This window comes from Malurus melanocephalus, unplaced genomic scaffold (assembly GCF_030028575.1).
Source record: "Malurus melanocephalus ecotype Western Australia unplaced genomic scaffold, MMel_1.1 scaffold_198, whole genome shotgun sequence".
Lineage (NCBI taxonomy): Eukaryota > Metazoa > Chordata > Aves > Passeriformes > Maluridae > Malurus > Malurus melanocephalus.
The window spans coordinates 230,324-246,041 of NW_026623430.1; the positions used below are offsets into that span (position 1 = coordinate 230,324).

Consider the following 15,718-nt stretch of genomic DNA (forward strand, 5'->3'; position numbering starts at 1 on the left):
CAATTCACCTAAACTTGCCAACTGCACATTTTAAATTTTCTGAAATAGTCTCAGAATTATCATTAATACTGTTTGATTTAAGAACTAGAAACTTTATTACAGAGAAGCAGGAAAACAAATGTGATGATGATTAAACCATATACAAAAATATGATCTTTAAAATAAGTATCTTGCTATGGAAGACTATTACTTGTGATTRYTGTGGAAACGTGTCTACAGAAATAGCAAATACATAAATTTCTCTTTTAAGGTTCTAAAGCTGTAAGGAATTGCCATCTTTTGTTTTGTGTTGTGTCAAGCTGTGAACCTAGACCCTGTAATAACTGAATCTTTTCAGCTAAACTTTGAATGACCTTGTACTTGGAAAATGTTTTTAAATCCTGTTTAGTCATTGCAGTTGTTCAGCAGTTAATCTAAGCACATTGTTTTTTAAGTAAGGTTACCTTCTTGTTGCCCAAGTGTAATAGGGAACAAATGGTCAAGGGGACAATCATAAAAATATTAGGAACCAGATGAAAAGCAAAAAAAGATGGTTATTAAAAGGCAGAGATGTGGAAAAAGTGAAGGCTACATAGAATCATAGTGACTGGATAATTTAAGGTACAAGAGAATTAGCAGATCCTAAAAGCAAAGAAAAAGTTTAAAATGTTAACATATTAGAATTGACAYGATAGTCATTATAGTCATTATTGTCAAATGGACATGTAATAGCACACAAAGATAAATGATGGATAGTGTAAGATCACAAAAATGTGATGACGCAATATACAATGARTGATGAACAATAAAAATTAAAAAGGATATTCTAAGGAGAGACATGGTATTGATCAAGAAATTGTTGAATCTCCTTAAATCTCCATACAACTGAACAGAAAAGACTCAAATGCAGTCTCCCATCTTTACATTTACATTCATAATTATGAAGATAAGACTTGCAGTAATAGTAAAAACCTTGGTTAAAACATTTTGTAAAAATTTTGGCATTGAGTATTGTAGCCACTCTTCTCCTGAGAAGGGCCTCTGAATATCAATGTGATACAAAAATCAACTTTGACAGGCACAGTTATYACCAAGGATGCAGGAATCTTTCTGCTAGGGCCACAGGTGGAAGGATTGGACATTTTAATGCGTGCCCTAATTTACATAGTGTGAAACCTTCTTGCTTCTCTGCATGCACTCATACACACTATAAGTTTTATTTCTTGTCGCAGTGGTACACTCAGGGCAACTTTTTCAAAAACTGTATATAAGTTACAATGGAGAGGAAAACAAACTTATGTATAAAGACTAGTGTATTTCTGTAGTAAGATACTGACATTGGTGAAATGCAATTTCCAGGCTAAAACACATTCCAAAAGCCTGTTTCAACTCCTTTCTCCATTCCTTTGCAGTAAAGTCTATGCTTTTAAAACGTATTTTGCGTCCCGTGTAAGCTACAGGAAACACGCAAGGATTTGTTTTGCAATACCGTTTAACTTGTTACTGCAAAACCAAGTACTCAGCATATCTGGATGTCAAACCCAATACACTGACATAGTGGCAACAAATATTTCGCATGTTTGTAACAATTAGATCTTTGAAGCCTTCCTTTGCTTTTAGTTGTAGGSTCTGAAATCCAGCTCAGGAAATGACAAAGCTGAAAAATGTGAGAAACAACTGTGCTCATGCATCCTAAAATGCTATTTAGACCTACTCTGAACCCAGGTTTCTGACTCTTCTCTTGCAATTGTTATTACTTAATTCAGAGAAAAAAGAAACACAAAAAGAGGAAAACATATGATGCATCTCACTSAAGTATATTGGAGCCTCAGCACCTCGCAGAACACCCAGGAACATCTCGTTACCTCATCAAAGCACAGAAGGGTGTGAAGGGAGGGTGTCAGTGCATGGATCCAGGCTCTGCTCGGCGATGCCGAACAGGACAAGGGGCACAAAGATACACAGGAAGTTCCACCTGAACATGAAAATTCTGTWCTGTGGAGGTGACCAAGCATTCARCTCAAGGTTGCCCAGAGAGGTTGTGGAGYCTTCYTCACTRGGGATATTAGAGAAYMATCCAGTGCYATRTGCTCTGAGATGACCCTGCTTGATCAAGGACGYTGGGCCAAGAGGACCCATTSTATGAGTTTGATCTGCGCGGTTCGTATGTTAACACGTAGGATCTAAACACCGGCGCGATACAAGTGCTCCTACGCCTCAGGACGGGCAGGGATCCGCTGGATTCCCAGGCACTGCCGACTCAGCACCTTGGCTGGGCAGCGGGTGCTCCTGGAGCTGGCAGATGAAGGTGCCACAGTCCGGGGGCCGGCGCTCGCCATTCCCTCACAGCGCAGCACAGCCCCGACCGCCCCGCACGGCGCATGCGCGGCCCGCGGCTCGGGCGGGCGAATTCAAATGTGCCCCTCGCCCCTTCTCCTCGCCGGGGCAGCGGTTGCGCTGTGACGTCATTGCACCGCGTCCTCTGTCTGCCCTGCGGTTTCCGGCGCTTTCCGCCCGGTGAGTGCGGCGGAAAGTTTTTGTTTGTGGTGTCCACGGCGTCCTCTCTGTCCCCTTTGCCCCCGGCGCGGGCGGGCGGGGGCCGCCTGAGCCCGCTCTGCCAGGCGCGGACCCTCCTCTCCCTGCGGGACGAGCGGCGAGMGGCTCTCGGTGATGGCTTCGGGGAGCGCGGAGGCGGCGACGCTGCGGGTGACAGAGCTGGAGGAAGAGCTGCGGGCTCTGGCGGAGGAGCTGAGGCGCTGCCAGGTACCTGAGTGTGGGACGGGGGGCGGCTCGGCACCGRGCGGCCGTGTCCTGCTTGGAACCGCCGGTTCGTGTCCCGCTCCTGGTGGGCAAAGAGGAGGAGMAGGGCCGCGGGCGCCCGGGGTCTTGCCCTGGCTTGGAACCACCTATCCTGAGGTTGATGATTTTTCTTTCACCCTCCCAGAAGCCACGGTTCACTTGCATTGAAATGGCAAGAGTATCGGAGTGCTGCCTTGTGCATTACCGGGCAAAAACGAATAGACAGAGGAGTTTTAGAGAATTGTAAGTTTTGAAGGAGCCTTTGGAGGTCATTTAATCATTTCCCCAACCTTGCAGCAGGATTAAATATAGGCAAGATTTTTATGGGAAGGGAGGTGTTAATGAATAATTATGGCTGTACTTTGAAAGCTTCCCCCTCTTTCGAAGTGTCTTTCCCTGTGGTCTCCCTTCATACGTACACTTCCCTCATTTTTCCAGTTGTTCGTTCATCTCTGATAATTAGGTGCATACTTTGAAAATACAACAATGTTGGTAATGTGAGGGCTTGTTGTAGAAATCAGTGARAACTCTGCCAATCACATAGATTACATCAAAAGTACATGACAGAGAGGAAGGTGACACCTAATGCTGCGGTGCTTTCTCACTTACCTTAATGTGTAACCAAAGCATTATTTTCACATGGGATGTGGTCTGGTTAAAGCCAGAAGACCTGGGCTGATGAACCCATCAGAAGAAAGCATTGATGTAGAAGTTAGTAGAGGTTGCCTTCTCCAAGCAGTGTTGGTACTCATGATAATTGGCATTGGATTCCTGCCATGGGTAGAATCAAGACTTCTTGAGAAAATGCATTGTATAGGAGATCTGTGGGGAGAGGGGGCTGTCAGTGGAAGTCCTGTTTGGAAATGTTGAACAATGCTAAATGGTTTGAAAAGATCTTCCAAGTCTTGTGGAAGAAATTCAGGAAACTTTTTATAAAGATCCAGTTTACTATTCCTGGTATGCAGATGTGCACTATCAAACAAAATTTGGTGGAGGCAGAAGGAAGCCCTGTGCTCTGGTCATTTGCTAGTTGAAGAGAACTTATGTATTACTAAAACCTAGCAGAACATAATATTTTTGAATTCCATTATACATTACAGAAATTTTGAAGTAAACAGTACAAATCTGAATTACTAATTCCTTTGATGTTGTAACTCCATGTACACAAATTGTAGTTAAGCATCTGATTCCTCCTYTAGATTAATTTCAATTACATGTACATTTCTATTTGTTCCTTGATGAACACATTCCATACATGTTGAAGTCAACAAACAAAATATTTTGAAATGTGTGTAAGGTTCTTGCATACTATCTTGCCATTCCTGTATCTTTGTCTTTTATCAGATCAGATATGTTTCTGGGAGGAAAGCAGGGAAATAATAACAGGGAGATAATTACTGCTCTTGAAAACAGAGCCCAGTCAGTGTTCTGCAGTAACCTCTCCAGGACTTGGTAGAATCCAATACATACCATCYTTCTAATGGCAGGAGATCCATGGCTTCAGGATTTATTTCAGATTATTTAAAATTAAAAGAAAGTGAGGCAGCAATCTGTAAGCAGAGATTCTCTGAAAGTACTGCAGTGTAGGCATCATTTTGCCAATCCATCAATACATTTGATAGGTTTAAGCATACATAYGTTACATAAAAAAGGGGGAAGCTAGATTTTAACGAGTAAAAAAGGTGGAAACCTAGTAAGTTAGGCAACTTTTTCAATATAGCATTTATCTAAAGCGATTAACTTTGTAAAGAAAGTTTTGTGAAGATGTTTTGACTGATTTCTTTAGCATAATTTTTTTTAATCTGCTGTGGTTTACTTAATTTCTTTTGGATCTAAGAACTTCTTTTGTTCCTGTGCTGTCTCCTAATATTTGTAGATTTTGTTAATTAGAGTYGTGAAACCATTTATGTTGAAAGGGGATTCTTGAGAGCATCTATTGCACCCCACCTTGGAACAGATTTTTCAGGACAGTGTCTAGTKAAGTATTGAGTGTTTCCACTCCTGAAGACTTCAACCCCTTAGGACAACCTGTGGAGGTGTTGTAAAAGTGTCTCGGTTTCTGTTAAGGTTTTCCTTGTCCTCTCTTCCATGATTTTGGGTAGGGTTTTCTCTTTTATAGACTGGAATAGGAATGAACACAAGTGTTATCTTGTATAGAAGTGTTGTGTAAAAKTCTTTGTAAAATATGTGAGAGGGTGGTAACTTTTCATCCAGCAACTSGACAAAATTGTCCAAGTTCTTCTCCTTTTCCGGCTCATAAACAGCATTTCCAAAAAGAGCTTCCCAGCTGAAATCTAGTTTAGTAGCTCGCGGATCTATCAGAACTAGAAGATTAGTCTTAGCTATCTGTTAAAGTATTGGCCTTTTGGATATTTTTTTCCCAAAGAAAAAAAAAGACATCAGTTGGTTGAGGCTAAAGTTTTAATTGGTTCCAAACTGAACAGTTTTAGCAAACACGTATGTATCCAAAAATTATTTAGAATCTGAATAAATTATGCCAAATTTTTCTTCTAAATGCCTTCTTGGACTAATATAKTCACTGTCATAGAAATTGGACTTCTGAAATGAAATCTTTTGTGGGAACTCAAAGCTCATTGATGATACGAGGTCTGTCAGCTAAATACATGAGAGCCTTCTCTGGCTAATGAAACTCCTGAGTCTTAGTGGAAGTATTGTGCGTGCTAGCTTTGCTCTAGCACACGTATTCCAGGCATCTACTTCTGGATGTTGTTTCTTTGTGACAGAATTCTGGAGAACCTGATGCTATTGGTCATCCAGGATGGTGGCCCTTGTATTAAAAGCTAGGTTCTTACCCACATTTATTCTGTTCTTTCAAGGTAACAGTTCCCACCAAAGGTGCCTACAGAGGCAATATATGACTCTTTAATACTTGGGKTTTTTTTGTCCTGTTTGTTTTTCTTGTTCTTTTCTAAAGCTGAAATTCAACTAGTAAATCTTCTCCAGCTTAGGTTGGTAATGTTTGGTATTTCCYTTAATTCTACTTAAAACACTGTGACACCGTCAACTGTAATAAGCAAGATCATAGAGCAGGGCCTGTTAAAAGCACAATTTTGTTGCAGTCACTCTGAAAACTGATGTTGATGTATAATTCTGTGGTGGAATTTGCAGAAGGGAGAGCCAAAATAGTCTAAAGCTCCCAGACTGAGAAGCCATGTGTAAAGCGAAGGAGGTGTACCTCTACAGTATACTGTTTTGGGGAAATTATGGTTGTATCTGCAATAAAATGTGTAATTATTTTTCATTTCAGTGCTTTCTTCTTRATTTATTTGAGAATTAATTAAAAAATCAAGTAATGGTTCCTGAAAACAACTGAAGAGAAAACATGAAATTGTCTGTTTTTAAATTTCTGCTTTGGCACCTTTTAACATTTGTGTGATGGAATTATGTCACATCTTGTCTCTATTAYTTGTGTTAACTGCTGCATTCTGTTTCAGGGTTTAATGCTGCTGCCTACCACCTTAAAATTTCAAGATCATAGATACTTATGTTTTTACTATTCTCAGGAGTATTGCTTTTCCTTGGTGTTTAAAAGATCTGGCTTGTGTTTAACCACCATCTTGTTTTCCCTTGTGTTTGTGTATTTTTGGGTGTTAGGCAGATACAGTGTTTCTGCATGGATACACTGCAAAACACAGTGGCTCCTGGTGTGGGAAATCAGTGTGGTTTGTTTGTTTCTGTTTTTTTCCTTTGTGCTTGGTTTGATTTTTATTGTGTGTTTTTTGNTTGTTGTTGTTGTTGTTGTTGTTGGGTTTTTTTTGTAAGGGGGGGTGACATATCTCTGGAAACTCATTCTATGGGTAGAATTTCTGAGCCAAGAGTACTTTCTTTAGCTTTATGTTCTTTCTCTTCAATCTTGTTTTCTTGAAACAACCTTTTTGGTCTATATAGATTCATAGCATATTCCTCGGTGTTCCGTAGGGAATTATCTTTTGGTAAAAGATACTTCATTTGGTGTAAAATAATGTGCATTGCTGAACATTGATTGATTGATGTCCTAGCTCTCTGGCTCTTGCTAAACTCTAGACAAACACTTTCATGCTCTTTCTCCCCTCCTCTTTCTGTAATTAAAATGATAGGAACTTTCCAGTGATAGGAAACCACATCAAATCCTTGCTTTGAACAAGCCAGTGATTCTGGACTGGGTTTTCCATGTCTGACAGTGTCCTGTATTGATGGTAATAGAGAAGGTTGGAAGAAGCAAGCATGCACCTTCTGATTATTCTTATGCTATTGGTGATACTCACAAGAAGAGTTTGATTTGTTTGGCTTAATTTATGTTTACCAGCAAAGGATCTTTTTATTTGTTGAAAATGCAGTTTTGAGTTCAAGCAAGTATCTTAACAGTTTACCCATTATTAGTTTAAAAAAAAAACCAAGACACTATCAAGTCTTCATTTTATTCATTACAACTTTGATTTCAAAGGTAAGATGGGATGTCTTTGCTAAAATTATACTGTGTTTTCCTAATTGAAGACTTACTTTCTTATTTTGTAGTTCTACCAAAACTGAACTATGCTTTTTCTTTTTTATTTTCCGCATAAAAACGGATGTACTTTTTTTAGGGAAGTTTTGTTAGTGTTGGGCCTTGTGTAGCTCCTGTGCTTTTTCTGTCAGTGATCATTACAATGCCTCTTCCTTTTCTGTGTTAGGAATTAAGTACACCATTGCACAGTAGTCTGCACAGTTTATACACATAGCCCAAAAGGTAGTCTGTCAACCATCAGCAGTCTGCAGACCATATTGTTTAGTCAAAGAAATCATACTGCATATGGTTTTCAATTTACAAATGCAGTTTATCCATTAAAAATAAATAGTTCACCATTAGTCAAAAAATTAGGAACTGATCAGTAATCTCTTAAAGCTGCTGCTATAGCAGATTGACCACCAGCACTTCGACTCTTTTGTCAGAAGGTGGTAAATACAAATGGGGAATAAAGATGTCTTCCTGTAGCTGCTGCTGCTTTTGCTTCTCTTTATTACCAGGATTGGAAAGAAATCTTGAAGAATGGACTATGTGTATCTCCAGGCATTTTTGGGTAGAGGAGGATCAAGAAAGGTAGCTTCTACTTTGTGGGAAGTGCAGTAGCAGGAATTTAAATTGCTTCTTGCCTTCTTTCATTCTTTGTGATTCCTGTTAATTGTGCTAACCTGTGCATAGACCCATACTGGTCTTCATGTCCTGTTTTATAGTGTGCCTTCAAAAGAAGAATTATTCTTTGTGGGCAATGGAACTGTCTTGTTTTGATCACTTTCTCATTCTGTTTGCCATCACTAGCCTTAATAACAGAAAATATATCATTAGCTCAAAAAACAGGTGCATTTATTAAATCTGGACCAATTTGATATTCAGAAGACCCTCTGGAAATAATGTTGCCATGACGCCATTGATTTATAAGTAGTTGTAACCCCTCCTCTTCATTTACAAGTAAACATAAAAAATATATTAACACACCAAGACATCGTGTTGCTTCATAATAGATAAATAGATGTTGCAGATGCATGTTGATTATTCATATTAGAAATGTTTTTAAATCAATAGCTGAGAATTGAAAGTAACAATAAATTTAAAAAAAATCTCAAAAACTCTGAAAATTAAAACATAGTTCTTCCATGGTGATGTGTTTATGTTGACTTTGTTCTTATCCATCTAACTGTGACCAAAATTGAAATTTTTGAAAACTACCAGTATGAGAATTTGACTGTGTCATTATTTCTTCTGGATAAATTGTTGATATCTATACTGTTCTTTTGAAATGGAGCAAAGTGTTTAATKCTTCTGTTCATTAAATGCTAATTTCTTTTATTAGTGATTAATCCAGGACCATGTATTTAGTGGTGCCAGGGGATGCCAGCTGTTTAGTGTTTTGGGTGGGTTTTTTTTGTTATTTTATACCCTTATATTTTGCCATAAGGAGTGTAAATCACATGAGTGATTAGTACAGGTGTTAATAAAGGCCTTACTCTCTATGTACTATAAACATAAGTGTTGTTGACTAGTTTATTTTTTTCTGCTTTTTTTACTTTTGACAAATTTTAGTTAACTGTAGTAAAATTTTTCATACCTGATATTCCTTTTGAAAAATACTGGTTTAGAATATAGGTCTAAAACTGAAGATGAACTAAAAGGGAGATTTTTTTTAAAAAAATGTATTTTTATGCTTCATAAAGCAGTTTGTCTATTCAGTATGCCTGTGTGTGAATATTTCAAATTACCCCCAGCATGTGAATGGGAATTTAAAATTTGGTAGAGAGATTAAGAGTCATACAACAGCTTGAGTTTGAAAGACCTTTAAAAATCATCTAGTCCAGCCTCCCTGGCCTGGAATGTATTTTAGTAGATCATATGCTTAAAACCCTAACCAACATGTTTTTGAACACTTCAGTGATAAGGGATCTGCAATCCTCCGCTGTTGCCACACCATGTTGTAGTCCACACTTTCCTTATGTTTAACCTAAATCTATGCTTAATCTAAATTTAAATATTTTTAAATTGGTAAGGGTACAGTTTTAAACTGTTGACCCTCTATCCGTTGAGGYATTGGTAAAGTCCTTCTTTCTTATAAGGGCCCTTTATGTATTGAAAGGCTGCAGTCAGGACCCTTGTATGCATTTTCATCAGCACTTACCAACTCTTTCATCCTGTTTTAACAGGAAAGGTTACCATGCCTCTGATCCATGTTGCGGCCCTGCTATGGACCTGTGCTGAGGTGGCCATATCTTTGTGGTGCTTGTGTCCACAGAGCTGGACAAAGCATTTCAGGTGGGGTCTATACAACAGCAGACTAGAGAGGGAGAATTATCTCCTGTGACCTGGTGGGCCCAGGCTACAGTTCACTTTCTGGTCTGCAAATGCATGCTGCTGGCTCATATTCAGCTTTTTGTCCAGCAGTACACAGAACTCCTTTTCCACAGGACTCCTCTCAATCAATTACTCCTACAGTCTGTATTTATACTGGGCTTTGCCCAATCCAGGTACAAGATCTTGCACTTTTCCTTGTTTCAGCTTTGAGATTTTAATGGGTACACTTCTCAAGCCTGTCAATTTCACTCCTTCTGCTTGGCATCCCTTTCTGCTGATGTAGAAACTGCACTACTCAGCTTGGTRCTGTTTATACCATGAAGGTGGAATTAGGAAGATACTAAACAGTATTAGTCTCAGGGTGAACCCTGAAGGACCACCACTCATGATGGGTTTCCATGTGGACAGAGAGCTGTTAACTGTAATCCCCTGGACAAGGATATCMAGCCCATTCCTTATCCATCTGATAGATCATCCATCAGAACCATTAGCTCTCCAATAAAATGGCAAGAATGTTGGAGGGCTGTGTCAAAGGCTTTACAGAAGTGCGTGTAGGTGACATCCATAGCTCTTCATTTATTYACTGATGTAATCACTCCATTTATAGGACCATTAGATTATCAAGTATGGTTTGCCCTTGGTGAAATATATTTATTGTCTGTCTCTAAGCACCTTCCTGTCATCCATATGACTTGTCATAGCTTCCAGGAGGACCTTCCATGATCTTGCTGGGCATCATGGTAATGCTTATAGATTGGTGGTTCCCACAATACTTTTTACCTTTTGAAAAATAAAACCTCGTGAAATTCCCTTTTCTCTAGTCACTGGGGACTTTGTCTGWTTCCCATAAGATGTGCAAAAACTACCTAACCTTGGGAGCAACAAACCATTGCTATTCATCAATAAAGAAGTTGCATTTTATGTCCAGAGATGTAGGCTCTTCTAATTTTTCCAGATGCACTAAGGAGGCCTCTAGAACACACTTCTATATCTTATGTTTACCATGTAGTTACAGATTCAATATGGAGGAGAATGACTGACTCTAGCTGGTCTGGTTTTCCCATCTAACTCTTTTGGTTTGGGAAGGAAGTGTTATCTGACTTCAGATAATTTTCTTGTCCTTTGTTGTTAGTAAGAGTGCAGTGTTTCCACTATTTGAAAATACTTAAAAGATATGCAAGTATTCTCCTATTTGTCCACAATTTTACCAGATTTTGAAAACACTACAGTGCCAATTCAGACACAGTTGACATGGATCCAAATTGCACTTGGTTAGCCATGGTAATTCAGAGTGAATATACACAAATGTATGCATACGGTTATATTGTCTGTCAAATAAAACTATTGGTACACTCCTGAATTCTTGAATGCTTTGAAAATCACAAATGCATTATGATTATATTAATCCAAAGCATTACATTTAAACAAAAATGGAGATCTGTGCTGAAGCTTTTAGATTATCCTGTGCTCTCAAGTAAGCTATTGAATTGTTACAATAACTCTCAGAATTGTAGTGCTTACAGAAAGCAGTTTTGTGACTTAGAAAATTAATGTCCTATCCAATTCTGTGCATCTTCCATCTAAATTATTTCAATGACTGGTTAGTTTTAATTGAAGTAGTTTAGAGATTTGTATCTTGAAATGAAAGATAGGAGATCACTTATCCTATCCTCAATGTAGAAAGGGGAAAGTTTTTGATTTCTCACATTTTTTCCTTCTTGAAAAGATTTCTTGCATTCACGAAGTGCCACATCTCTAATGTTGAGTACTCAGAAAAAAGCAACTGTTGGTGGAAGATTGTTGTAGTGAATAAAGGGAAGCAAAGCATCCTGTGTTCTCACTGAAGAAGAAAGTAATTGACTTTTTGTATTCAGTGAGGGTATTATTGTGTGTAATAGGTCCATGTCTATCTGATGTGTTCTGTCTACCAGTAAAGGGATGTTTATTTTTGTCTGTTCCTCCTTTGATGGTACTGATCTGACTTGGGTGATGTTGATTCTTTGACTGTGTCATGACGAGGAAAAACCTTATACTTCTTGTCCATTGATGCCACAGCAAGTCAGTTATTTTTGTCAATTAAGAATGTGTAATAAAATTATTCAGTTTTATAAATGCACTGCAGTCTTTTTATCACACTGATGGACTGATCTGAGAGTGTGCTGGTGAAATCATGTAATGGCAGCATCTTGTAGTATAAGCTGGATGGTATTTTTGCTAGGACCTCTATTAGGGCATCAGTGTTGTGATAATATCAACAATATATTATTTTTATGGTGCCTGTTTGCCTTCAACAAAGTTATGAGTAAGGATAYAGTCTCTAAGGGAATGTATGTATGTTTACACACAAGTATAAATAAAACAGTATACTGTATTTTTTCATTTTTGAATCAAATGTATATTTGCTGCCAGAACTACCAACAGAAACAAGATAACAGAAATTTCTTTGAATGGAAAATTATGCATGGCATTTACATGAAGCTTTTTTGTATAATACATTTACATGTTTATCATATATTACTTATGCTGCAACATTAAGGAATTGCGGCGACTGGGGAAAGTGCTCTTGTTTGCTGATGACATCTGTTCAAAAAAGCAGTCAGTCTGGTCAAGTCACTTGCAGCCCTCTTACAAATTTCTACGTGGTAATTAGATACTGACAGTCGGTACTGTGTGTGAATGACTTCTGTGAACTTGAAAATAATGCAGTATTATTTTAAGAGCCTGGTGCATCTAAATTTCTAAGTTTTCGTGAGAGTTACTCATCAGTCTTCTAGTGACTTTTAGGTTGTTGAAAAGCACAGCACCCAAAGATAGATTCTCTAAAGAGTAAGAGTATTCTTTTTGTGACCGCTCAGCAGGACTAGATTGTAAAGAGAATACCTCTTATTTAGGAATGAAATATGTGACTGGAAATCACAAAGAAACACTGGCACAGCAGGGTCAAGAGAGTCTGAACTGACAGTATGCAGCAGTGTAAGTTTAAAAGTCTTGTGAGACATCAAGAAAGAAGCAAGTCTGTCACTTGCATGTGAAGTGTATATGTCAGCGTGATGAAAGGCTTGAGCTGTTTAGTTAGAAGTGTACTAGTCTRTTTTAGATGTTAGGGGAGCCCAAAACAATCTATAGCAAAAATTTTCTTGCTGATTTTTCAGTGCTTATACCAGCTAGGTTATTTCGTGTGATCCCCCCTCATGCCCCTTGCCATGTATTATTTGATTTCCATACAAATTTTTCCGGTCTGACAATTGTGTGTTTTGAAATAGTCACTTCATAACACAGAAAATGATTGTYACCTAATGTTTACAGAGTTCTTACTAAAAATTAACAGTAAATTGATAGCTTCCTCTCTTCTCCCAGCTGTTTTATTTTCCCTCTTGGGGATATAGACTGACTAAAGAACTGAAGTGAGAGTTTGTGTCCTGTATTTTTGTAGTGTGGATTGGAGAGGTGGGGGTGGGGAAGAGGTTGTTTGGATTGAATTTGAAGAGATTGGAGTTTGGGTTTTGTTGTTTTTTCTGCTCTGGATTTATTTTCTGCTAGATTTGAGAAGATGAATAATAAGTGAATAGTAATTYATAATGCTGCAAAGATTTAAAGTATGATAGGAGCACTTACAAGTAATTAACATGCTTAGAAATATAGTGCAGCATCAAAAAGAGTACTGATTTCAGATTGCAGGTAACTGAGATGCTTGATGTATGAATTAATGTTAAAGGGGGGGATTCAGTTTATTCTTGTTCTCACTGCAATGCATGATATACATCTAAACAAAATACTAAAATTACTTGTAAATTTAATATGCAATCTGTTATGAATGTTTGGTTTCTGTAACAAAAAAGAAGAGAAAAAAAGATACTGCTTATGCTTTTGATACTTGTTTCTGCTAATTTAAATGTTTTACTTTAGCAATTCAGTGTCATTACTTTAAAAAAAGATGCCAGTTAAATCTCCTTGTTAAAGCAGTATAAAAATACTCAAAACATTCTATGGTTAGGTCACTTCTGACTTTCCATTAGACAAATAACTGCAATATTGATACAGTTTTAGGTCCTTTTGATATCAAATAGCCAGTGAATATTTATGCTTGGATTTTYCTTCTCACAAGGAAAATAAAATGTTTTAAATAAGGGTATTTGTGTTGCCCTGCTTGTAAGGCATTCTTCCTTTTGTGATTTCTGCTGATGTTTTATAAATTCACAGCTTCACTTGAAAGCAAATTCTCCTACTGGAGCTAGTCATGCCATATAATGTTTTCCAGTGGCTCATCTTTTGTCAGTGTTTTTGAGCTTGCTGCTCTTAAAAATCAGTAAGAAAAGAATGCAGTTTACTTTGCAAAGAACACATTCAAATCTTAAGGTAGTCTGGATTTGTTTGTCTTCCAGTATGAAGAATTACCATCACTTTCAATGTAGGCTGAGGGGAAAATTACCACTTTTCAGGGAATACAAAATGTGCTCTCTTTTTTTTCAGAGTATTTTAGTTCTGGCATGCAAACTTGATTGTAGGGTCTTTATCTGACATTAGATGTGTTGTGAGTAATGATAGTTTTAATGAGTAATTTTTGCCAGTTTTCAAATGACATCTGTATTCTGCCCTGTTTATATAAAATCTCAGCTGTTCAAGGTACACTCTTGCTGACCTCTTGAGCTTTTAATGTGCATTTGTGTAGGCTGAATGTTCTTTGGGTAAGCTGAAGATTGATACATCCCAGGCCTTGACAGCTGCAGTGTTTTTCTGTGCCAACTTCAAACAGTCTAAGCAGTCTTTTTTGCATAGAAATTGTTTGGCTCCCAGGGCCATTCAGGGAAATGCTTTACCAAGTCCATGAATTCTGCCAAGAGTTTAAAAAGACTGTTTAAACTTATTTTTATCTTAAAACAGTAATAATTTCTAACTAATACTCATTCCATTATATAAAATGCTTAATTAATCATATTACTTAAATGAAACACCTGTTAAAATGTTTAGCATGTTAAAGAAAAGAAAGTCATATATGGTAACTCAACATTACTTGACTAATTTCTTAGTAATATTTTGTTGTCATCATGAAAAATTCTGTGCATTTCTGTGTAAACTTTCTTTTTGTGAAGTAGAGTTCTCTTATTTTTAACTACAGATGAAGTGGTGGTTTGTTTTTATTGTAATTTTTTTTTTCTTTACTGGTAACATGTATTTGAAAATTGGCTTGTGTCCTTATTCTTTTGGTGGAAATCCACTTAGACAGGACTTTGCGTAAGTTTGGGTGTGTTTGAGAAGTTCAAGTAGRTTCAGAGTACATATCAAAGGCATATGATGACTTAATATAGAATATTTAAATATTAATATATAATTGATTTAATTGCAGCATTTCTTTAGAGTTCTGTGTGTGCTCATTCATAATTTGCTGTAGTAATTTTAAATACCAGTTTGTCATCACCAAAAATAAACTACATATATCATTGTAAACTACAATATCATTGTTTTGCAGTTTTGGAAATCCCTTGACTTTTCACTTATTTCCATAGGATTTGTGAAGGCTTTAGTTTGTTTTTTTGTGCTGGTGGTTGTTGTTATTTATTTGTTATTTAATGGACAACTCTTAGCCTGTTCTGTGTAGCTGTTTCCTTGAATCAGCGTACATTAAATATTCTTTATTACAAGGAAGATTTTTATTTTACAGTTAGGATGAGTTTTTTAATGTTTCATCTACTGTTCTTTCAGCACATACAGAAGTGCTAAACTTAGTTATGTAAGGAATGGCAATTTCACCAACATAAGTACAATTTATGGCTGATTTTACTCTTCTTTAGACAACTTTTAAATTGGTCTGTTTTATAAAATTACAGGTACTGAGAGGTTAAATTAAACTGCTTATTCTGTTTAAAAGAAGTAAGTTTGTACCTGCATATTTGTGTTCTCATTAGGAATGTTTGTTGAAACTTCTTATTTAATATTATCAAAGGGAGATTTTTGCAGTTTAGATAGAAACTCAGTTTCCAGAGGCTCAATACATGCTGGATACTCAGCAAAAATTATGGAAGGGATGTGAAGACCTCCTTTTTATCGTACATATATAGTTCATATTTGTTCATTAGGAACAATTCAATACATATTACTGTAGTTTCCTTGGTGGGTTTTTTT

The 15,718-nt window shown here is 37.2% G+C and overlaps 1 protein-coding gene across 3 annotated transcripts in view; it reads left to right on the forward strand.

Annotated features, from left to right (window-relative positions):
- Positions 1-2,481: 2,481 nt before the first annotated feature.
- The window catches only part of CNTLN (centlein), a 180,488-nt gene continuing 167,251 nt past the window's right edge, over positions 2,482-15,718 (forward strand). For all 3 annotated transcript variants that reach the window (XM_057373456.1, XM_057373457.1, XM_057373458.1), the window contains exon 1: positions 2,482-2,742. In XM_057373456.1, coding sequence (XP_057229439.1) covers positions 2,650-2,742 — 93 coding nt within the window. In that variant the 5' untranslated portion in view covers positions 2,482-2,649. The remainder of the gene's footprint in view (positions 2,743-15,718) is intronic.